Source organism: Magallana gigas, chromosome 8 (genome assembly GCF_963853765.1).
Source record: "Magallana gigas chromosome 8, xbMagGiga1.1, whole genome shotgun sequence".
NCBI classification, from domain to species: Eukaryota; Metazoa; Mollusca; class Bivalvia; order Ostreida; family Ostreidae; genus Magallana; species Magallana gigas.
This window is the reverse complement of record NC_088860.1, coordinates 7,404,697-7,431,286: the sequence shown is the minus strand read 5'-3', so window position 1 is coordinate 7,431,286 and position 26,590 is coordinate 7,404,697. Positions and strand designations below refer to the sequence as shown.

Sequence of the window (26,590 nt, the reverse complement as noted above, 5' to 3'; positions counted from 1 at the left end):
GCACGTCAAGCTCGTCTTGCTCATACTAAGTTGTGTTGTTATTAAATGTATTTAAAAAATATTCTTTTAAGTGTATATTAAACAAAATATTACTGTTTATTCAGAAAGTTCGACTTTTGTCAGTGCAGCACAAAACTATATAATTTCAATCACATTAAATTTAAATACGAGCTCAATGTTTAGAATCTTTTTAGTCTATAAATGATCAGATGTTTTATCAGACAGTGAACATGCCATCTGTACTATTTATTAGTCATAAAATCTCATAATCTTGTCATCTGGATTCTTTTTAATCTCTGATGACCGATAAATGGAAGTGAATATTTCTTTTCAAATCTACAGAATTTAATTAGTGTGTTCGATGTGTGATCCAAAACATAGCATGCTTAAAAATAGAGAGTTTAACAATAAAGCCGCACCAGAGTAACTGCTTACACTTTGGTATTTCAACACGTGTGAGATGATGTCAGTAAGCCATAATTGAATTTTAACTGATAAGTCATTATTGTGAATTAATCAAAAAACTACTTTCATTTTCGAAAAACGAGCCCGAAAATAGCAAAAATGAGAGTAAAGAGGATGACCTGCTTTGGCAAATCTGTCATGTTGTAAATTTTGAATGTACCGGGTGGCAGTAAATACAAAATTTACAAGTTGTAAATTTTGTATTTACTGCCACCCGGTAAATTCAAAATTTACAATATGACAGATCCAAGTCAGGGTGCTATAAAAAATATTGAATGGATATGTAAAGGACTAATATGTTTATTGATAGCTTATTTAGAGTATACACAGAAGTTAAGATTTGAACAAAGTTGAATAATTAAAATGAGCAAAATTCGTTTGTTGAATGTGCGATTTCGGTTTTGATGGATAGCACGATCTCCAGTGCAATCGCAACATCTCGGGCCTTTCCGGCAAGCTCGGAAAAACACCTCGAATGTATTACCTAGGCGTCCATGACAACCCCCCTTTTTAAAAAACTTGATATAAATACAACACATTTTACTATCTGTTGAGATGTAAGCTAGAATTCATTAAAGTAAATGATATACCCTAAAATACAACACACAAGCGACTTATAAGGCTGTCTAACCGATACTTATTTTAATGGGAAGCGACTCCATTCATTCAAAGGGTACTCGATCTTTGACACTTTTTGTATATATACAACATGCTAAATTATCATGCCTTTTATGTTAAGGTCGATCCTAGACACAATACTTTTATATTGTATTTTCTACGATTGTGGCAACTTCTAAATGGACCGTTTTACATGATTTTTGCATAATTTTTGTCATTTATTAGCTTAAATAAATGACCATTCCAATTCCTCAAACAATGTGTTGTGTTGTAACGTGTCAAACGGAGCACCACCCTAATAACGTGCATTCAGGCAGAGTACTGGGTCTTGTTACATTAGTGGTGCAAGCACCTCCAGAAAAAGTAACATTTCTACAAACTACAGTACTCGAAACAACTTTCTCTTTCACTAACCTCGGCAAGGACTTCGCTTGCAGCAAAACTTGGAATGTTCTAGTTCCTCAGTTGTGGATCTAAACAACCTTATTCAATGAAAAAAAAAACTTCTAGTGGTATCAAATGAGTGTTTTCTTTGTCCTTATCAGGAAAAAGGCATGTGTTAGTTATATGACAGCTGGCTGTACTTTAAAATTAAAATTACATTAAAAATTTAATTTATCACATACTTCCCATACGTCATTTCCTTTTGTTTCCTTTAACCATACAGATGGTGTTCCCAGCATGCGTTGTTATCTGTAAGGAGAGTCTTCCATAGTTCGAATAAAAATTACCGTTATTATTACATTTATTTAAGGAATACTAGTTTATCTATTTGACAAGATAAACAACAAATTAGTTTTTACAGGACAACCCCCTACCAGGATAGAATTCTTATTTTAAGATGTTAGTCTTTATTGCCGTTTTTAAAAAGTGTCTCCAGTCTTTTGACACTGGTTTGATAATTTATTTGCTATTATTTAACCTTGAAACACTTATACCAGTACCCTTTTGAGAATAATTTACCAATTTACTTTAAATTTATAAATCTAAATATTATCTGTTTCCCTATCCTTTCAGCTTTATAGAATACAACCCTATGTTTATTTTTATCCAAATTCAATACTTTGCGTATAAGTCTGTAGTGCAGTGAAAATTTGGTTTGTCTTAGTTAAAAAGTGTTTGTTTGGAAGACATCACCAACCGTGGACAGCAGATATCATACATGTAAAACATGCATATTTGAGTTGGCATCCAGAAATATTTATCTGTTATCCTTGACATAGAACATTTATATTCAACGGCAGATCTTATGAAGCCATCAATGACGGCATCTACATGTAGTGACATAATGAAGAACGACCCCTGTGCTGTATTTACCTTTCCCAAGAACCTATGTGCATGTATTTCCATGAAAGTAACTGGCACTATTGTCCTCTCTCTATTTTATTCTTAACTAGAAGAAACCCCGCGCAAGCGCGGGGATTAACACTTTACACATAAATATGATACAATGTTTAATATTTTAAACCATATTTTGATGGTCATTATTGTCACTCTGTCCGTTTTTTTTGTAATTGCTTTTTCGACTTTTTCTTTAGAATTTAAATAAAACCAATTGCATGGCTGGATATTTTGTTTGAGGGGTAGGCAGAAATTAAAAATGTAAACTGAAGTGGATAATACATGTACATGGCCTTAATCCTGTCTTTAGCTGACTGAAATAATATAAACTTTTTAAATTTTAAATCAAACCTGTGGGTGTGTAGTGCACCTCTAATTCAATTTGGTTCTTAAGATCAAATTTTAATATAATTTGTATTACTGATTGTTTTGTATTTATTTTGTAATTTTTTTTTATTGGGGGGGGGGGGGGGGGTATTCCCATTAAAGTTCATCGTTTACGAATATATCTTTTATCGATATAAGCGTAGAACACAATATGCTCATTATCTAAAAAGTAATGTCTAAGATTTACAACCAAACTGGCATGGTAATTTATTGTAAGTTAATTTGTTGTTTAACATATACATGAACACATTCATTCCTACATATATAAACCCATCACCTCATTCATTCATACCGACAGACAGACATAGTATAAAGTTGGTAACCGTTGCCATGGTAATCGAGGCTAAAGATTGAAAAAAGCAAAACCTACCCAATTGAAGCCATATTAGAAGGTTTTGCACACTAATGTTAACTATCAAAGACATAAAACAGCCTTTTCCCTATCTTCAATTCTTTAATTATATCATAAAATTGATGGAGAAACCAATACTTTTAAAATGTTACCATGGGAACCGTTACAAATATTTGAAATCAGTTTTTTGCGATTTTTTAATAGCTTTAAATGGGAAACTGTTAAACTTTTACATCCATATCAACGTCCATGTAATATATATTTTTTTATGAAGCAAAAAAAAAAAAAAGAAAAAAAACTGAGAAATTGAAAATGATTTTGATATGCTTTAATTCCTGATTTAAGAAATTTTTTGCTATTGTTTTAGTTGGAACTTGTAAAAATATATCTTAATTTTTATTGTATACCACAAAAAGTTTTGTTATGCAACGGTGAAGTGTTGTTGCTATGAAATTCAAGTTGCGTAAAAAATCACACAGAAATTCTTACTTTTTGAAAAGTCCATAGCAACGGCAGTTATTATTATTATTTTTTTTTTTTAGAAAATTTCAGATTTTTTCTAGTGTCATTAAAGTTAAGGACATACTTTATTTTTTCTCACCAGTTGATTTTATATATTTATTCATTATAAGTGAATAATATCTATTCAACGATGCCTAAAGATATTATAATTGTCATTATTTTTAAGCTTGTTAACATAGCAACGGTTCTCAATTTTTATATATTTATTCTTCATTGCACAATCATAATAGTGTTTATCGAAAAATCCAAGATTTGCACTTTTTATTCAAAATAAATAAAGAAAACAGATTTTAAAATTTTCCGAGCAGTTTAATCTAAATACATTGCAAAACATGCCATGGATATACAATGGCGGGGCAAAATCTCATTCTTTAGTTCTTAAGCATTTAAAACAGACTGAATAAAAGTCTATTAGAATGGATTACTTGGCATACCTGTAGTCATAAATATATATGGTTTAGACTATATTTTCAATTGTAACTATTATTTTAATAGACTATCACTTTAAGACACTAAAGCCACTAAGTGGGATGTTTAATGTGCATTAAAAATCAATAAAATCATCAAAAATATAGAGAAAATATGAAAAGATATTTGAGGCCAAAAATATTCGGAGAGGCCAAATTTCAGGCCAAGCCAATTTTTAGGCCAAAAGTGAGGCCAGACCATCTTTGAGGCCAACGGGGCCAGGCCAGGTTTTAGAGTATACCCTATGCCTTCCCAATCTCTCACCAGAGGCTTCATTGTGTTGCAATCGCAACTACTCGGCCATTTCCGCTGGCGAAAAAAGTTATTTTTCGCCAGCAGAAATGTCCGAGTAGTTACGATTGCATTGCGTTGGAGCAAAGCGTATTACGCCCTCTGGTGAGAGATTGATGCCTTCCATGTTTTGTGCTGACATGTCGGTTAAAATAAGCATTTTTTTTTCGTGTTCTATCAAATTTTGCATTTGCTGTTCTTCGGTTACAAGAACAATTGGCGACTGAAAGGTTAAAGCCCCAGTTTTTTCTCCCATGGGAGAATTTTTTTTATCAGGGTCTGCTGTCAACAAAAGGTTACAATCCAGTCTGATTTATGACTCTGCAGTGATGCTCTGCGTAAAAACTGAATGAAATAACAAGAACACGTGTAGAAGGTGTGTTGAAATTTATTCCCACTTGTGTCCAAGGTAATTAAGGAACACTGTGTGGGTTTGGATACCTTGATTTTACTAACTTTAAATCACACTCGGGCATTTCTTGGCGTTGGTTGTATACAATATTTGGTTTTCCTTCTCCAAGTCTTTTTTTTTCTCAAATATTGTTCTATGTCCCAGCCTCCAAGATTACTAATGCTTCCAGAAGCGTCTGTCAAGTCCTTTCCGTACACTAGGGTTATAATTCGATGGCCCTTGTCCTTCTCCTAAACAGGGGGAGTTCTCATTTGTTGTTGCCACACATGGACTAAGGAAGCATTAAGGACAGACTGTATTCTCTCCTGAGGAACTGGTTGAAGGTTCTTCTGTTCTGTTTGTCTCTTCATATGATGAGGAGCAAAACTGTTCAGCCTGTCTTACATGTACTTTTCTACTTTTTGTCTTTCTTTTTCCTAAAAGAAATGAACAAAATTAAATAAATGAACTGAATATACTATAAAGCATTAATTTGAAGTTTTTGTCACATAATTGAGTTTTTAAAAAACTATATTTAGAACTTTTGGAAAGAGATTAGAAATAGATCACACATACCATCAATAATCTGATAAGTCAATTCCCATTTATTGTCTTCAAATGGTTTTTCAATAGCTTCTTTCAGCTCTTTTGTCACGGAGAGGGTCTCGGCCATAGTTTTTCAAGATTTCAGTGGGATGAGTAAATCATGAAACCTGATACTCCATATATATATATATATATATATATATATAGTCAAGTCGACATGTATAATCTTAGAATTGGACTAGCGATACTTGACTGGAACGAAAACATCAACAGACCTGACTCCAAGACGCAGATCTGCAGTGCGAGTATTGAAACCAAAAACACGTGTTGTGGGCAAAATTCAGCAGATATGCTGAACACCCTTGTCCGAGGTAAGAGAAGCGAGACCGACCGTGGGTTTCCGACGATGCAAAACCTTCAAGATATTGAAGATGTGGAATATCGTTCAGTCTCGGACTCTGAGAGTGATAATGATGACTGAATATTATGTAAATGTGGTTTATTCGCTGTGAAAAATAATTTCTGCTGTTAATTAATTGTATTAATTACTTTCAGTATTAATTAATTTGAGAAATTTTACATAAAAAAGTTAGCAATTGGGGTTTACTATATTTTCTTGTCAATATTACACAGTGATGTGCTGAGGGCTCTGTAACTCAGCTGCTCTATATACAGCTGAATCTAATGCATGGTGACAGATTCTAATAACAAACCAATTAAATTGCAGTGTATGTCATACAGTGGCTGCATTAAATCCCCCCGAACTTGGGGTTAAATGTAAAATAGGTAACTAGTTTTATTGCAGACGATTGTTGTGAAGCAGAGCCTTACGGTTGTTCACACGGCGGCGTGTGTGACGAACACTAAGATATCAGTACACGTGTACTGTGCACTGGTTTATGTTTTGGATTATCTCAGAGATAAATAAATGGAGAGGTACTAGTAAATTAATAAAACAATTAAACCATGACAATTTTTGAGAAAGGTAAAAAGGTGAGAATCATATGAAATTATTCGTCATAAGTAAAAACCATGGTCGTAGGTAAAAGGTAAATGGTTCACAACTCATTCACAAAAGAGTCGTCATTGAGACTAGGTGGTGCACTTATTTTTAAATGATTTCTTAAGAGTTTGCAATGTTAAACAAATATTTCAACACCTGTTGGGGGGCAAAGAATTGTGGTAGATGTTTTATAATTCCTTAGTGACACCTTAGACCGGGTGCACAACGTCGCAAAAGTCACTCAGTACTCAAAAAGACACTATTTAATGCTAATTTACATTGTTGACCTTAAAAAGTATTTCCTTATCACTTGCGTGTAAATGTGTACACATGTCTGATGAAACAAATTCATCCAGAAAAAATTCCATCTGGATACTACCTGTTAGAGACCTTTGTAAGGGCGTGTAGAAATTCAATCCACCTTTTTGTGCTGTCTACTAGCAACCAACAACGCAGTAGTATTGAGATTGTAATCAGCCTCAACTTCATTGGGTTACTGGGACAAGAACGCAATCAAATTATCAATAGTCAACGACTCTCACGACAGTTCAATGTCAAGGCCTAAGAAAAAATTGCGTATTTAGGGTAACTTTGATGAAAAAATTATGTTAGGTAGGTAGGGATTTTCTTTTTATTTTATCATTTTGGGGGGGGGGCATGAGGACACCAAATACAAGTTTGAAATCCTAAGAATGTTTGTTTGTGTCATATCTAATAACGAGTTTTTAATGGAATAATCAGATAAAAAACAGACATCATATGGGCACTTTTTTAAGGTCAGGTAGGGCTACCCTAAACACACAATATTTTTTAGGCCTGCCCTTTAGTTGACGATGTAAAAATCTTATTAAGTACATATTGATTTTTTAAAATTTGTTTTAATTGACCAATTGTGTCTCGAAATAACAATTAAATTTTCAGGACAAATACAAGATAGTATACATGAACATGTAATACAAATAGACATAGAAACTTTTAAATACATGTACCAGCTAGAATTACATAGATATCTGTATCGTCTGTGGAGTGCGACCCCATGGTTTTTTTTATGACATACATCTATAAATACATGTCACAAGATACCACCTGATCTAGTGGACTGACTTCAATGAATTCGGCACCACTGCCATCTTCGCTATCCATGGGGAATGGGGAGCGGAGTGGACCGAAAACCCTTGGCTAGCAAAGATACACCACTGATGACAGGATGTATTTCTACAGCTTTTCAAAGCAGGGGGAAGGGTGATACTAACGCAAAAATATATTGACCACGAATAAAGCAAAAATGGCTCGATTTGCTACATTTTAGGGGGAGGGGGAGAACGGGCTTGCTAGGGAATGTTTGCTTCAAAGTACATTCTCAATGTCGAAGTGCAATGTTAAAACCAATTGTTTTCTCGTTTCTACGTTTAAACGTTCAACATTTCAATGCAAATTAAATTTGTTGTTTAACATCGTTTCTTGAAACTTCAAATACGACAAGAAATCTGATTTTTTAAACAGCAAATCCAAAAGGATGTGTATAACTTGCATCCGATTAGTTCTAATTACGTCATGACTTTACTGCTCACTTTGCCTTTACTTCACTTGAGTTTTATTTAACTTAACTTTAACCTAACTTTAGTTTAACTTAAAATATTTACATTTGCAAAATGTTTCCTTATATAAACCTATAGAATAGCGGAAACGTTAACGTAGCTCGCAGGTTTGCTGACGTCACAGTAGGATTCGACGTAAAGAGTTGACCGTCATAGTAAACTCATAGGCTACATTTTTTTTTTAAATGACAAATTAGATATTTAGAAGTATAAAGGGAAATATTTCAAAAAGCTTAAATGCAGTTTATTACTGTTTATACAAACATTTATTATGATCAAGTGCTGAAAATTTAAAGATGTCACATACATTGTCACATTTTGTTCTATAAAGTATGAGTGTGCGTTGGAACTCCTCCATTTAAAATCATGTTTTAAAATAGACAAGTAAATTAATTGAACCGTATGCATTAACTTCGCTAATTTTTTTTTTTTACAATTATAACTTCTGTAATTTTAACTACCGATCAAATTTTTAGAATTCTTTTGTATTATTGTATACGATTACAAACTTTTATGTCAGTAGTTGCCTGGAAATTTTTTGCATTGATTGACTCAGAGTTTCATAAAAACAAAAATAGCAATTTTCTGTATCTTTACAGCCTTACATTTATTGCATTTGTGCATTTGATAACATTTACAATAATGTATAATTAGTATTTACATGTTCTAAAATGTGTTAATCAGCTAGTCTTGTCAATAAATGCATTTCAATTTTTGGGTTCGCAGACGTAAGGAAATAATGACGTCGGGCTAACGTCGTAATGAAAATATAAGGTTTTGAGAAATCTTTTAAATCTTAAAAGTTGTTTGGCCGAGAACACATACTGATTATTTGTTATGAATTGATTTAAAATTATCTCCTCTGTTATTGTGTTGAGTATAATTAATTTCGTCTGAATCGTTTAAAAGTTTGGAGCATAGTTTTGTAATGCGTTTCTCGACTAAGATGTGCATTTTACTATATATTTCATTGAAATGGCGTTGCTTGATTTTATTAATGACACTGTATTTAAAACATGGTAACATTATTACCGCGCAGACGAATCTCAAATAAATTTTAGAAATAAAACTCCGAAACCTATGGATCACGCGGACAAATTTTCAAGGTAGGTTTTCTCACAAGCATGTAAACCCGCGAGCTACCTTAAATTCTCACAATCTGTATGAACATGACGTCACAATGATCATAGCACGAGTATCAATATGTAGCTAAGTTATACTCGTATAACCTGGGTTGGAGCAATTTACGCTCTTTTTTAATCCCCTTCGTGGATGTTTAAGTTTGGCAGGGGGTGAAAGGGTTCCGAGACATATTTCCGGTAATTTCAGGGGGGGGGGGGGGCTGCGGACCACCCCGACCCCCTCTAAAACCGCGCAAGACCAAAAAGGATGCACTCTCAATAGTTTCATAGTGAAATAACACAAATGTTTAAGCTCTCTGGGTTAATATGGTTTCATATGAAACTTTTGGACCTGCATCTATATAATACTTATGATAAAGCTGGCGAGACCTTGGACCCATTACATAATATGTCTGGCGGTCATGACCGGTCGTTGACCCGGCTAATCATCAGAAACATGTATGTCGTGATCACATCGTACGCCTTTGATTCGATTGCCATTATACAGTTTCAAACACTAATAAGTTGACATACTGTCTCAGGAACTCTGTGTAAAAAAATTATGACTTACAGCTACGATGAATATTGTCATTTCGCATACGTCAAGTTCCCTGCCTGATTCATTCCAATTACGCCCACGATCTTTCAAAGATTTTAAGATTAGTGAAACTCATCTAGCCGGGGCATTGCTTTATGGGAGCAAAAGTTGACAATCGTATGTTGACTGAATAAAAACAAATTTGCGTTTATATAATATCATAGCAAAGCTCATTTCTTTTAATCAAAAAGATGCAGATTTTTGAGGCGGACAACTATTTACGAAATCAAAATATTGAGAGTATTGATTTGCAACAGGACGATATGGAACTCGTGACCCCTCATTTCTTGTCAGGTGCCCCCCTCCCCGCATTATATAGACCCATAAAATTCAATTTAACATCTACCGTTTAGATCTCTACAACTTCTAAACAATATTATTTGTCCAAACATCTTTTATCTTCAGCTTCAGATTTTTATTCATTAAATAATAAATCCATTCGTTAGTTACAATTTAAAAAGCAAGATTTATTGTGATTATAAAATTAGATTCACAAAATAAATTGAATGAATTCATTAAGTGATGCATTTACTTTGTTTGTTCGAGGATTTTTATTTTTTTTGGGGGGGGGGGGGGGTAGCTACCAGAATGGACGAGGTTTCAGATATGATTACATGCACAATGCTGAATGGCGTGTATTATATAATTCTGTGTTGACTGACAACAAAAAATTCCTGAAAGGGTACACGATAATCATGTCCTATGAGTAATAGAAGTTCCGGTGATTTAGAAGAAAGGTGTGTTTGTTGACGGAGGGGATTATCCCCAGCAAAGTCCAGGTGAACTCTCTGTTCGCATGGACTTATAATACATGTTTATCAAGTTTATGCACATATATACTAGTGCCATTGAGAGGTTATTAGGTCACTGTGTGAAAAACAAACGTGTAGTCGATATATGGATCGTTTAAAAATAACGTAGGGTCGAATGGAATGTGACTTTATATCGGTCTCCCGAAAATAGAACGACATGGCTCTATTTAAGGTGAACCCGGCAAAAAAGAAGTCGTACTTAAATGTTTATATTGAGTCGATCTATAGTTAGTAGTTTACCTTCACCGCGATGAGCGAGCACGTGTTGGATTTTGCCAGAATGTTATACAATGTGTATGTGCAGGCGCTGCTTGTCAGTGCTGTACTATACTGGTTTTTACCGTGGTTCATCAAGTCTTTGTGGTATATTTACATCACGTATGGCTGTGATTCAGAAGGCACCACTAAGCCCTTACCCCCGGGCACATTGGGATATCCAATTATTGGGGAAACAGTCGAATTTGTACGGAAGGTAAGATTGATAAGAGACATTAAGAGACACTGCAGGGGTATAAACTATTCTCTTTTGAGATGTGGACAGGCATAGCCTACATCCAGATGTTTAGACCGTCTACTTCTCAAAAGAGAATAGGTTATAGGCCACTTGCCCATGGACAAAGCTTAATTATATACCCCTGCATTGGCTTACTATGATAAAATGAAAGACGGTTCTAGAATACGGACACTGCGTTCGATAGCAGGGGTAGGATGGATTTTAAAAAAATATTCTGCTTATATTTTGTGTATGTGTGGGTTTCTGTTTTTATTTTTGGGGGTTTTTTTTTTTGGGGGGGGGGGGGGGGGGGAGGGGGGTTCGAGGGCGAGTAACGAAAATCTGCCATAGGCGTTATCATTATGACCTATCGCAATTAAAAACCTGAATAATTTAATTCTGGTTGAAACGCGCTTTCTGATTGGCTAAAAAATTATTTTATGTCGTATAAAGAATGTTGCCTACGTCATAGTAAGACTAACGTCAAAAACGTATCAATACGCCTGACGTTACGTTTGAATTTTGTACAATTTTACGTCATTTTAAAGGTCAAATGACCGTTTTTTATCTATAATGAAGAGTAAAAAAATTAAATAATAAGCAATGAATTCAATATTTATTACTTTTATACGATATAAAATGGTTTAAAACAGTTTACGCTTTTTTTATAAACCGCTTCGCGGTTTATAAAGCGTAAACTGCCCCAAACCATTTTGTATCGTATAAAAGAAATAAATATTGAATTCATTCCTTAAATATATTATATAAATAGCGCCTGTTTGGGAGGGTAACAATTGAAATTGACACCCCGAAAAAACCATTGTCAGCCGACGCGAAGCGGAGGCTGACAATGGTTTTCAAGGCTTGTCAGATTCAAATGTGGCCGGGATACGGACACAGGGGAGCTTCCCGCTTCAACAGATTGCTTGAAATAACAAAATTTGTAATAAAAATTTTTAATTTTCATATTAAAGTCCAAACGTTTTTACAACGTGACATTTGGTGGTTGTTAAAATAGTCCGTAGACAATTTTAAAGCAATATGAGCTGTATTACTTAGAATTTTATTTTGCTACAAAAACCTGCTGGTATGATAAGTCTGCATACAGCTTAAACTTTTATGATAAATAAGACTTTAAAAAACATTATTTTTTGTCAGAAGAAGGATTTCTCTTCTAAGGAATATAAGGAATATATAGCAGATCAATTTTTGTACAGGACGACAATAATTCAATTTTGCTCCAATTAAGGCTTCTCAACGGGTTTTCCCACAAAAATATGGCAAACAGAAATTTAAAAACCATGATATTTTTCGTCATTTTAGTAGACAATAAGATTTTCCTAAAAAAATTATTTTCAACATGAAAATTGCAGACTCCTCTGGCTGGATATTGCTTGATCGTTGTAAAAATTTAATTTATATTTAAAATAGAATTTATTTTCTTCATTTTGATAAGTCTTCAGCACATGAACTAGTTTTTTCATATTTTTTTTAAAAGTATGATACATGTATATCATATGTCCCATATTATATTTGATTATCTACTTGGAACATATCGGAGTTTCTTGACGTCGTAAGAATTTATCAAGGGAAACTTGACTTGCATTGAATGCATTATGTATATATACACTAAGTACTGATACTGTACCAGTTATCGGCAATACGACCGGCTAAACAAACCGTTTTGGCATTTTGCATATCCGTATTTTTTTCGGATATCTGTCAAGAACACAACAAAGAAATGTAAATTTTCCTGATAACATTTGAAGATACGTGATAAAAGACTGAATTATTTTTTTATTTATACGGAGAACATCAATGAAAAAAGGAATAAATATCATATTTTACGTTTATTTCACGTACAGCAGATAATTGGTCCAGTGATTCAGTACAACACTACGAACTATGGCTGTTCTTAAGGCATTAGAAAACGTGCTTCACTGGTTAGAAAATTAAGATATAAAACGGAGACCATTCAAATTGTGCCAGAAACAATCTTATTTTGAAGTCAAAATGTATCATAAATGAATTTTAGCCGGTAACTAGTCCAATGCCAGTACTCTGTTGGATCAAAAACAATTAATTTTAGAGGGAAAAAACGTAGCCTTTGAAATTTGTTAACATAAATCTAATTTTCAACGCTTTTTAAGAATGCTGCACCCTCTGATATCACTATGAACGCATTCTATAACCTGGTCCGCTCCACAGGAACTAGTGACGGTGACAGAAGTCATTCCGTGGTCACACAAGACGTTCTTAAAATACAAACTAGGGGTCACTCCTCGATAAGTCCTTCCCTTTATCCTTTGTACAACATTTAACTGTGTCCAAGTCAGTGACCCCTGGATTACAAATACCCCGGTGGTATTTACCCTTGCCCATCCTATAGTAAACGTATTTTGTTTTATTTATTTATTTTTATTTTGGTATTTTTTGGGGGTATCCAATTCAGGCTTTTGGCGAATTACATTGTAAACTAATGCATTACCATTTCTTTGTGAAAAGCATATAATGGGTTTAAAAAAGTAAAGCTAAATAAAGAGCTTTTGGAAATATTCAATACAGTATGAGAAACGCACTTTAACACGTCTACAGGTAGAGTTCACTATCAGGTTCTAATTTAATGACTTTTACAAGATTGCTGTTGCACTTCATGATCATCAAAGTTTCAAACGTTTCATCCTTAAACTGGATCTTGCTGTCGGTTTTTTTTTCAAGCTATTCCAAATAAGCGTTCCACTGGAGAAAGCTGGGACTGTGATACTGGGACTGTGATACTGTTTGGCAATCTTAGCTAAAGTAGGATAAAAATGTTCGTTTTTTTATTTTATTCAATTGTGTTGTTACAGCTAGTAAGTGATATTAACAAGTTTAAAAATTGATTTAAACATTTTTTTCAATACAGCTGAAATACTGTTATCTCAAGAATTATTTCTTTCTTCTCTAAAATAATTTTAATCGAGTAAAAATGATTTTGTACAAATAAGCATAATAATGCAAAGTACATGCAATGTTCGTAACGCCAGCATTACACTATCGAAAGTAATGTTTTTCATAACCATTACTTATGAGGCCTAAAAAAAAGTTGTGTGTTTTACCCGACCTAACCTACAAAAATGCTCCGGTCCTACCATTTTTAGATGTCTGTTTTGATCCGATTGTGATTTTGATATTATTTCTATTAAAAACTCATTTTTAAATATGACACAAACAAACATTCTTAGGATTCATGCAGGAAAAAATATGATAAAATTAAAAAAAATCCCTACCTACCTAACATAATTTTTTCATCAGTGTTACCCTAAACACACAATTTTTTTATAGGCCTAATGCTAAAATGGTGATATTACACATTGTTATACTTTCATGTTAAATACTGAAATCTGATTGGTTAAGACGCAGTTAATAATATTTTCTATTAACCTCAGCGTTAGCAACGCACTTAGCAACGGGTAACATTAAAAAAATGTTACATGCTCGAAAATTATGCGCGTACGGTTCGCTGTAGAATTCACGTTATTCCTTATTAAAAGCAGTAAAATGTTCTTAAAAATTAAGACATTCAGTATAACAAAATAAATAGTGCCTGTTTGGGAGGATAACAGTTGAAATTGACACCCCGAGAAAACCATTGTCAACCTCCGCTTCGCGTCGGTTGACAATGGTTTTCTCGGGGTGTCAATTTCAACTGTTACCCTCCCAAACGGGCACTATTTATATATTACTAGTATAACATAGAAAACATGTAATGCATTACCATTACATTTAGCATCGCCCAAAGCCTGGTATCCATGTATACAATAGAAAGAATATTGGTGACTATGCTTGGCCAGACCCCTATATATAACATAGAATCAATATTAAGGATGCTAGAATGTCGGGTTCATCCTACAGTTTTTTTCTGTCTTTAATCGAAGAAGAGTTTAATTACTTTAAATGAATTATGATGTAAAAATTCAATGAATAATCTTACAGAATACAAGTGAGTTATGTCATTCTACATGTTAAAAGACAACCAGCCGCCTTAACATAAGGGAGCGTGCACTGATTCGCCTACATGTATTTGTAACATGTCTGCTTCACTGCGGTTTGACATTTTCTTATGTCCTGTCTTGTCTCTAAATGGTAGCAGCTTTACACATTTTGAATATTGATTCTGCATTTGTCATAAATCCCCCCTTGTGATCATTTATCGTGTAATAGAAGTTTATATTTAAGCAATGAAATGCTTTCTCTGGTGATTTATGCGGTGTAGGAAGGTGGCGACATTGCAGAAAAATACAAAACACGCTAACGCCGGTTGTGTCTTTTTTTTTTATCTGCAATGATCGCTAACTTCATAAACTGCATGAATAATCAAATAAAGCATTTTATTGTTCATATGATAACATCTTCCCTTTAGCAAATTAATGAATTGATTGTAAAAAAAAATTACTGTTAATGTACATCAGTATCTATACTACTATATTAAAATAATAGACTCGAATTTTTGGTCTTTAATACCGAGAAATCGGAAGAATACTGTCTTTTGTTTTATATATTTAAAACATCATTGGTACTTGAAGATTACCAAGTTGTTTTTATGTTTTCTCTGTTAAGCTTCGCCAATTAATAATCAACGAAAATTCCTCAAACTTCCTTGCGCTTGCGCAATACATTCACCCTAACGGGATCTTTAGTTTATGTTTCTACAATATCACATCTGCATGAATAAATACAAATACGGGTAAATTTTCATTTGACTTTTGCTATATATTCTGTTCATATACATTAATGATTTCTTATGAGAGAAAGTATAAAATAACAAATATACATTTCAACTAAGTACTTACATTTGTCTTCGTGATGACAAAAATATTTGATTACATGCAAAAAAGTTACATTATATTTGTTAGGAGAGTGAAGATAGAATATGTTTTATCGTAAAAATGAATTATGTCCTACGGACCCAGTTTTACAAAGAAAATACGTGTAAATTCAATGGTGAAAAGGTGTTGAATTCTTCTTCCATTATGATTCTTTGGATTAAAATTTTTAGTTGAAAGATATTTGCAGTCTCAAAAAGGTTTGTTGGGATGAATTTGACTGTTATTTTCAAGGCAACTTCATTAACTTTCTCAAAAATCGTTCCAGAGCGATTCTGCAATTTTCTGCTACATTACGGGTATAAGGGAGGCATTCTACTGTGGTGAGGTTGGGTGAGGGCCTTTCCCGAGACACAGTTAGATTATTCAAACTAAGGAATGTGTAGTGAAATTAACAGCATTATTGTAGGCTTATAGCTTTGTTATGACGTAAATGTCAATAATAAGGTGTGTCGATGTACCTATTTCGTAAATGTCAGATATGCAATGTCAACCTGTGTACGCACGGGTCAAAGTCTAGTGCTAGCTAAAAAGAAACAGCAAAATTGTCTCTGATTGGAATTTGAGTCTGACACCATCATGATTATTTCGTGCAGTCTGTGAATTTTCTGAGGTCGCTGTAGGTTACGACCAATCGATAAACGGTGCGTGAAAAATCATTATTTTTTGAAAGATGTGGTCTCATAACTGCAACGGTGTGTGCATACAAATTGAATAACGCCTAGCGCGTTATGAAAATTTGTTTGCACACACCGTTGCAGTTATGAGACCACATCTTTCAAAATATAATGATTCAATGCTTAATTATTTTTAAAAATTCCCGCCTTATTCAACGAGTAATGCGCAATTAACGGAAGAGCCACTGGAACAGTCGAATTATGATGACAAAAATAGTCCACAACGTTTTAAATCATTGTAACACAATTTTACTTTTCATTCTGTAATCTGATGAATTTACTTTTGGTATACTAAAACAATAATCAACTGAAGTCGTTTAACTGTTAGAAAATATTCACAACAATGAAATATTAATCAGCGGAAGTATAATATCAGGTCATAATCCGGTTTGAAGTCGCGAGGGGAGTCAGTCGTGTTCTCTGAGAAATACTGAATGTATTCATACGCACCAGATTTTGTGAATGGGTCTTTTGTGTTATGCATAAATATCACTCAAATCAATCAATGCAATTTGATAGGGGAAAAGAAAGTGAATTCAATGTAAATATTTCAGTCTGTTTCTATAGATCTAGAGCTATGAATTATCTATAAAATTTCTGCATGTAATATAGGGAATCAAACTCGGTAGACTTAAACATATACCAATGAAACCAATAAATATGCGAAGGTTGCACAAAATGAACTAAATTCGGGGGGGGGGGGGGGGAATTCATGCTGACATAGTATAATCCGCTTCCATGGATCTCGGACAACAACACTCATTGGAATATAAAATGTTTAAAGAAATGATAAATAGAGGCCAAGATGGGGTTTTTTGGCCAAATAGTCGATTTTTAAAACCCGACACAAATAGGGTCTTGTCATGTTTCAGTCTTTGGGGACATATCATTGCATGAAAGGATATTCAAGGATCAGCTGTGTTTCAGCAGGAAGCCTGTCTTGATAATAAAACCTTTCTTACATAATTTGTTTTCAAGGCTACAACACTGGTATTTTCTATAGTTACATAATCTTAGCAAAATATTGCATAACGATTGTTGAGACTTTTCAAAGCTTTTTTTGTACTTCTTATCAATTCTTTTGTATTCAAACTAATAAATGCGACCTACTTTACCGGTACAGTGCCAGTAGTGTTTTGCTTAGAAAAAAAAAATGTGCTAACTTTCCCGTGATAAGATTTTATGCTATACATGCAATTTTTACAACTATAATAAGACTGAAATTTTTTTCCATTGTGTTAATCTTTGTCGACTAAAATAACTTGCATCGTTCAATTTTTTTGTGTCAATCCTGTGATTACGTTGCCTGCTTTACTACCCACATTATATAGGTAGCTTATTTTTGGATTACTTCAGTTACCACCCACGCTGCTACTACTGTCTTTTTGTGTACGTTTCGCGAATATTCGATTTCCTACAGCATGCAGCTAATACGAGGATCCAATATCCCAATCCAGATGATCTTGCGCATTACCCACTTCTATTTATAGAATAGAATAGAATGGAATAGAAATGACATAAAACAATTACGATTTCATATAAACATGATGTATGACAATATTGTAATGACCTGAGATAGGAATAATTATGAATTTATCATTTTTACATTATTTGATTATTTGTCTTATTATAAGGGGTTAAGTGGGTGGATTTTATGAATTTAACATCACTTTATACCTATTGCAGTTCATTCAGGGTTCAATTCTCTTGAATGTTTACCGTATCTGCTAAAAATCTATTTTTAGCACATGTGTACTTTTCTTTTTACCAGTTTGCATATTTATTCTTAACATAGTGAATTTAATAATACATGCAAGGAAACTATGCATGTTGATTGTACCTGTGCATCTTTATTTTGTGCTATTCATTATCTACTACACCTGTAAGAGTACTGGATTCCTGGAGCTGGGTAGATTGTTTACATCCCGCTGCCAGCTTTTCCTCGAGTGTATTGAGATAACCACTGTTTCGTATTTTGAACGACTAAGATTATTTCGTTACTAGCGATGTTTTATAGTTTATAAACCCCACATAAATTCATGTTTTCATAATTCATACCTAATTTACTAAGAACTAAACATCGTACGTTATTTTATAAGTATTCCCTTTATAATGGCGAGGTTAATATATAGGACATCGTCTGCTAGACGATCTCTCGTTTCTATGTTGAATAAAGCAAAGGATTTACAAGTTATTGTTACTTACAGGTTACGAAAACATCCACCACAAATGTTTTAAGTTATTCCGATGTTTATTTTCATGTCGTATTTCTTTTTTAAGGTTTACTTTGCGCGGTGTACGGTAGTTTTGTACGACACTGTTCGGCATAGCTCAGTGTGTGCGGTACCGTACATCGTTTTGATTGGTCGAGCGTCACCGTACAGTTATTTTATTGGTTAAATGAGATCACATGATCAGATCCGAAGGTTATATATATGAGTGCTTTGCCATTATATGGCAGATAATTTGTGACGAGTTCACGAGCGCCAAATATTCAAATCTAACCCAAGCCTCCCTATCAAGTGTTACCGGCACCACCAGCTATAGGTGAGATTTGCGCACCACACAATTATCTCCCAACACACTGGACACCTGAATATATTATTCCGTAGTAAATTTATAGTATCCTGCCACGCCCCCTTTTTGCCCTTGAAAGTACGGATGACGCCTAGACCAAAATTAATACAATACAATTAATGCTTTGACTTGAATATGTTTTGCCATGACTGTACTGTGCTGTTACCATTGATTTAATAAACCATTGTCATTTTACCAAGCCTTGTCCTTTAATCAAAGTATTACAAGTACTTGGAAGCAGTGTTGATCCTGAAATAAAACTACATATATTTTGTAGCCCCCATTTGTAGATGGCCATCCGTGGGAAGCTTACAATATTAAACCAGTTAAATCTTTTGAAGCAAACCTAATAAGCAGTCCTAAAATGCAATGCAAATACAGTGAATTAATAATATATTGAAAATAGGCAATACTTCGAAAGCCCATTGAGCTCATTTTCGTAGGTAAAAAAAAAAATCGCGAATATACGCGTAACTTTCGCGAATAAACGCGATAGTTTCGCGAATGAACGCGTAGCTTTCGCTGTATAACGCGTATTTTTCGCAAATTAACGCGTAATTTTCGCAAATAAACGCAAAACTTCTCTATAAATACTTTCAATTCATACAAGATCTCTTATGAAGTACAATGACTGAAAACAAATACATTTTATCTTTAAATAAATACTTATTATTCAGTAATATTATATTATCCGTTTTACATTGATATATGAAAACAAAATTATTTTTATAAGTAGATATGAATTAATCTGATAAAACTTCATATAACTGTTAGATGTTCCAAGTAGATATGGAGGTAGAACATCATTTTTCATTTGTTTGCCGACCCTGTATTCGAACAAGCATTGTATTATAATTGTCTTTTTTATATACAATTACAATAAATTAAAACTTGGGAAATCTTTAAAATCTTAGTACTGATTGTCAAACGACATGTGTGATTAATGTAGAGGATGATTTTATGTTATCTTTTGAACAATAGTTTAAATAATGTATAGATTAAACTTATTTCAATTCACAGCTTGACTTATTTTTTGATGTAAAGCCGTCAAACTAGACGTTAACTTTTGTCGCGGCGATATAACATTTATAACGTTTTGAACAATGATATCCTTTCAATCCTACAATAATTTTTAATGAAACTTTTAATTCGAAATGAAATTGTTATAATGCAAATATTAATGCCTCATTTTCTGTAATACAGCGCTGATGAGAATATGTAAAGCGCAGTGCATTATGTCGTTTGAAAATTAGCACTAAGATTTAAGATTTCCCACGTTTAGTTTATATTAACTTGTATGAAGTTTATTAGATTTATTCATATCTATATATAAAAAAAAAATGTTTCATTTAAAACTCAACTATGTTTATTTCAGTCATCGTTTTTCATAAAGGTTATTGTATAAAATGGCAATATCTAAATGAAAGATTCGCGTTTGTTCGCGAAAGTTTCGCGTTTATTCGCGAAAGTTACACGTTTATTTGCGAAAGTAACGCGTTTATTTGCGAAAGATTCGCGTTTTTTCACGAAAGTTTCGCTTTATATCGCGAAAGTTTCGCGTTTATTCGCGAATTTTTTTTAACTTACGAAAAAAAGCTCAATGGGCTTTCGTATGAAACAATTGAAAACTACTTAACTATAAAAAATGTATAAAATACAAATGAAAATAAACAATACAAAGGAAATAGGCAATTAAAATGGAAAAGATCAAATGTTCCAACCTGTTTGTGAAGATAGGTCTCAATGTCCACATTTGCCAAAAAAAAAAAAGACATGGAATTGATTATTTAGGACAAAGTGTAACAGGAGTTGAAAGTATTTTCATGCATGTATGAAATAAACTTCACATATAATTACGTTACTGTGTAACATCTGTTCCTCGGGATGAGCAATGTGATCCATGTGGGACTGAATACTATTAATAACATTTTTAAAATCTTTTTTTTTTCAGAATGCAGACTTCTACACAGAGAGGCGCAAGAAGTATGGCGATGTGTACATGACACACACATTAGGGAGGCCCACCATAAGGGTATCCGGCGCACAGCACCTGCGCGTGATTCTGACAGGGGAGAATACTCTGGTTAGCACGCACTGGCCGTCGTCGGTGAAAAAAGTGTTCGGCGAGGGATCGCTAGCAATGGCGGAAGGCGACACGCATGCGTTCAGAAAGAAACTTATCATCAAAGCTTTCACCCATGAAGCTATGGAGAATTACATACCGTCCATACTGGACATTACACGTATCTATATTGATAAATGGTTGTCGACGAAAGAGATATATGGCTACAATGAGTGCAAAGAACTGGCGTTTGCTCTAGCGGGAAAAATATTAATGGGGTCGGACTTTGATCAGGAATATGTCTCCTTTCTCTCCACTACGTTTGAAACAATGATACATAATATGTTCTCGCTTCCCCTGTTAATTCCAGGGCTGGGCCTGTGGAAAGTAAGTTGCATTGGTACTGCAATAACATACAACTTGTTTGCTTAGTAGTTAGTACATGTATTTTGTAGTACACGCAGCTTTTAGCAGAAAAGTAACACTAAATGGACAGTTTAATAAAATGGATGTGCGACTTTCATGGTGTGATTGTTAGAAGCGGTACTTTATTATTAAAGGCATTTTCAAAATACAATATGTGAATAGTTTAATCCGGGCTACACTTTGCAAAGCGTTACAAATCCCTAAACTGCAAAAAGAGCCTAGAGTATTTTTTCCCGTATAGATGACATTTACCTGTCTAAATTGGACTATGCTGAAAAATGCTTTACTCTTATTTGTCTAATTTAGGCAATGAAAGCAAGAGAAACCATACACGCGGAGATATCAAAGTGTATCGACAAGATAAAGAAGGAGGGGAGTGAGCAGGCCTTTAGGAGCACCATCCACCACATCCTAGATCAGCAGGACTCCGGACAGTACGAGAGGCGCGAGCTGGTGGACGCCGTGCAGGAACTTTTCTTCACCGGACACGACACGAGCGCCAGTAGTATGGCCAGCATCCTCATGTTCCTAGGCAGGCAGCCGGAAGTCTTACAGCGCGTGCGCGAGGAATTGGATGCGGAGGGTCTTTTGGATTGCCCGGATGAAGAGTTGGACTTGTCACTGAATAAAATTTGTAAACTGAAGTATTTGTACTCTGTCGTACGAGAGGTGCTACGGGTGGCGTCACCAGTTGGAGCTGGGTATCGCAAGGCATTACGGACATTTGAAGTTGGGGTAAATTTAATTACACTAGAATCTTTCTTATTTATTAAAATGATTGTGGTAGCTAATGTTAAAAGATCAATCGAGAATGTTTTATACAGGAAGAGACAGAGAACTGATAGTTGGCCAATATATGCAGTATGGCAATGGTGGTGGAGGGTTTGTCTACAGTTATACAGTTAGACGTTTTGCTGTTGTATCTGGCAGACCACAATTTTTACTCGAACGCCTCCTAAAAATGGCTTGATGGGTTTATTTTACCTTCAAATTAAGAACAGTACGATGCTTTAAATCATATTTAAGTTTGAGAACGGTTTGATGGATCGGTTTTAGACCTTCTCAAGCAACCTTAAGTTGTGAAGAGGACTTGCGTTCGTTCGCTCACGCCTCGAAAGTCCGGAAAAGATTTTAGAACGGGGTCTTTTAGATACTAGTAGATAAAATGGGTTGTATAGAACACTTTAGCTTCATGTTATGTTTGTCTAAAAATAGAATGTCTAAATATGTTTGGAAATTTCAAAAGCGTGGCTGCTGTCATGTAAAAATCATGGCATGGACAAAAATCGGCGAGAATAAATGGATTTCCTTAGTAACGCCCTCCATACCCGTTGCGTTCTATGATTCTGCACAAACTGGGGGGTCGATATTCACAATAATTGTGTAACTTCTAGGGCAAATAAAAACAGTTAAGATGCTACTATATCCAATTAATTGGAATTAAACTAACCTTGATCCTTTTCCGATTTTAGTAAGGTTATTTGCATATGAATTATCGTACAAGGAAACCGTACCTCATTGTCAAAATTTTGATAAGGTTCATTCTGATACAAAAACTGAAAGCGAGTAATACATACCTACATGTAAATCCTGACCTTATACGGTGATACATGTACATTAGCCTACCTATTTCGAATTTCATTAAACAAACGGTTGATGAAATAAATAAATTAATGATAATTGGGGCTGAATTCTTTGTTTCTTTGAAAAAACAACGTCTTAAAACTGTTCATTTACATTATAGCGGGCACTAAACGATTGTCCATCGTTCTAGAGCATACTGTAAAGGTCCTAGTGAAGTCCTTTGCCCACATCTGTTCACTTCTAGAAATGAATGAAAGACTGCTAAAGAGTAAGTAAAACAACGCTTAATCAATTATTGAATCACATTATTTTTTCAGGATTATCGGATTCCAAAAGGATGGACAGTGGCCGTAGGATTCCGGGACACGCACCTGTCCTCCCCTGTATACACGGACCCCGAGGCCTTCGACCCCTCACGCTGGGATTCCCTTCCTAACCTAGAGAAACAAGAGGGGGACTGTAGCATAGACCGCATGAATTACACACCGTTTGGCGCGGGGGTCAGGTTTTGTGTCGGGAAAGAGTATGCGAAACTTATAATTAGGATATTTCTGATTGAACTAGCTCGAAAATGTGACTGGAAGTTGCTAAATCCTTATCCTAAAATTTTGTACATTCCCGTTCCAAGAGCAGAGGACAGGTTACCAATGACGATATGTAAACGTTGATGTCAGACGGGGAGACCAGAGAAAGCCCTGGTCAGCAGACAGATAACATTAAATAGAGGATCCGTGTTCGACACTGTTGACGATCATGTTCGAATTGCGAAACCGTTTCAAATAAACCGTTGAAATTCTGGGGAAGATCCGAGGCTTACAACTGGGAAAAGAGTAACAAGAATTTTTTAATATGTTCCGAGTGAATTGTGCAATTTTACGATCAATAGAATTGCGTCTTAAGCAATTAATTAAATTCGATGATTGTATGGCGATGACTGTCCTCAGATGACAATGAGAAGCGCAATGAAAGTTTAAATGTGTTCTTACGTTTATGACTGAAATGGCAACAGATTATTGTGACTGTTATCTATTACACTACATATTAGAGGCTGTATTACTGTATTATAGAATCGTAATTTTGTATCAAATCCCGGTGGTTATTTTTACATTCGCCTCTATGAGGAAGCTGTCTCTGGTCGTGTATAGAACGCCGGAGACGATAAATTGTGACTGTGATATATATTACATACGGGTATTTCGTGTTTACCGATCGTTAGGCATACGAGACGAACTACTATCACTATTTTGTGTATTATATTTGTATATATTTATGTTACAGAGCGGAACACCATTTTTGAAATATTTGGATAATGTTTATATTTGTTTATCATGCAATATTATTTCCGGTGTCACTAATTTATTTGTATTAAAATAAAACTTTTAATATGTTGTACCAGAAACGTTTTATCATGATCATTACACATTCATCACACCAAAAAAGTTTATGTGAAACATTGCGTGAACCAAGTACCCCTATAAATCCAAGATGGCGAGTGTCATCTTTTTAATGTACATTACATACATTTTATAACATGATGAAAAAAGGGTGGTTTTATTGTAATACACACAGAAACACTTACTTACTTCCTTATCCTCTTCGCACCTGGTGGCGCTTATGCCCCAGTCACACATTCACGGATCAACTCCACGGTTCTACTACGGAATATTTTCCACGGTTGACACCGGAAAATCAAATAATCGTAATGCCCCAGTCACACATTCACAGATCAACTCCTAGATTCTACTACGGAATATATTCCACGGTTGACACCGGAAAATCTAATGATGCGGAGTTAGTACGGATGCTCTACGGAATGGATACAAATTGATACATACGAATTACTACGGATTTATACGGAGCTAAAACGGACTTCTACGTTCTAAAACGGTTTAGTAAGTTTTTCTAAGGAAGTACTACGGTGGTTTCATCCGTAGTGGAATTTTGAACATGTTCAAAAATTGTCGCAGCTATACAAGTATTGCTTCGTTTGGATACGATAACAGACGGAAAAGCCACGGGTCAATACATATCGCCAAAAATGATTCCGGATCGCTTCCGTAGCTAATCCGGCATTTAATCCGTGAATGTGTGACTGGGGCATAAAGGCTGTAACCTGGGACCTGGACCACAGTCTTTAGCGATTCTCTCCATTTCACCTTAGGTCTTTCCAGTGTTTTTTGAACTCGGTGGTCGGAGTTCTTCTCCCTGTTTCCTCTGGCGTTTCCCGTCTGATGGAGTCTAATTTAACGCTACTTTTGAGATGTTATTTAGACATACATGTACAGTAAGATCAAGGGACCCCAATAACAGAAACACGTTATCTTTTTAATTATCTTTGTCTTCGGTAACAAATGATAAATAACTTCACTATCCAACACCCAAACCTCTGTGTATCATTGATGTGAGACCACAGAGTCAGAAGACTGTTTAGTACAATCTCAATGTATAATGACCGAACTTGTCTTCTTTGTTCTATGCATCTTGCACACGCTAGCTACATGCTAGCTATACGGCTATGTGACCATTTCGTAAGTATTAGGTCTTTTATGGAATATCAAAGGGTTCAATGTTCTATGTAATTAACCAGCTGTACATTAGGAACGTCGTTTGTGTGAACCATCGAGTTTCGGGAGATTGAAGATACATAATACGTTCGATGCAAGTTTTTACTCGCATCATTCGTGATTTGTATTCAACATTTGTAATGTAATGCACATGCACCATTGTGATAATAAAAACCGGGCGCTACGTCGAATTTTATATACAAGTATGGGAAGCAGATACTAAAACCTAGGTACAAGTAAAAGCAGAATTCGCATCTTCAGATACATGAACCTACTAGGAGAATCTGTGTCTTCTTTTTTTTTTTTTTATTTACTGGCGAGACAACATCCTTTTATTTCATAAGAAATCAATTATGTCATTGATAAGAACAATGTTATGTAACATGCATGCATTATCTTCGCCCTTGACACAGTTGGCCCTATTTTCCGTTCGCACAAAGTTGTCGTCCAGTTTTACGAACCCTCTTGAAACTTGGTTTGTATATGAATATTTGAGTACAATTCAATAAATGTTATAGATATAATATATGATATAACATAAAAATATAATATAGAATGGACCATTACATAAAGAAAATAACCATCCATTAAATGCTTTCAAAGACAATAATCACGAATTTTATTCACTTACACATCAATTCTATAAAAATAGATGATAAAACTTTAAAAAAATGAATTAAAAAATCAGGATAATCCATATATTTAACATTATATATTTTTGATAAACTTTTGTTATTCATTTTCCCTTTTAAACATTTTTAAGATAAAACATTGACGTTCATTTTCTTGAAATGTTTATAAAACATAACAGATACCAAAATTTGCAGTA

General features: G+C 34.4%; 1 protein-coding gene across 2 annotated transcripts; it reads left to right on the top strand.

The window, feature by feature from the left end:
• Nucleotides 1–10,448: 10,448 nt before the first annotated feature.
• Nucleotides 10,449–24,594, top strand: LOC105332789 (cytochrome P450 26A1). 2 transcript variants are annotated; one of them, XM_011435504.4, is made up of 4 exons: nt 10,449–10,985; nt 21,077–21,574; nt 21,920–22,348; nt 23,515–24,593. In XM_011435504.4, exons 1-4 carry the CDS (start codon nt 10,764–10,766, stop codon nt 23,863–23,865), a joined length of 1,500 nt encoding a protein of 499 aa, XP_011433806.3. In that variant the 5' UTR covers nt 10,449–10,763; the 3' UTR covers nt 23,866–24,593. The 2 variants fall into 2 exon arrangements, with proteins under 2 accessions (XP_011433806.3, XP_065924892.1); XM_066068820.1 differs by lacking the exon at nt 10,449–10,985 and adding an exon at nt 13,799–13,818 and having other exon boundaries at nt 23,515–24,594.
• The last annotated feature ends 1,996 nt before the right edge of the window (nt 24,595–26,590 follow it).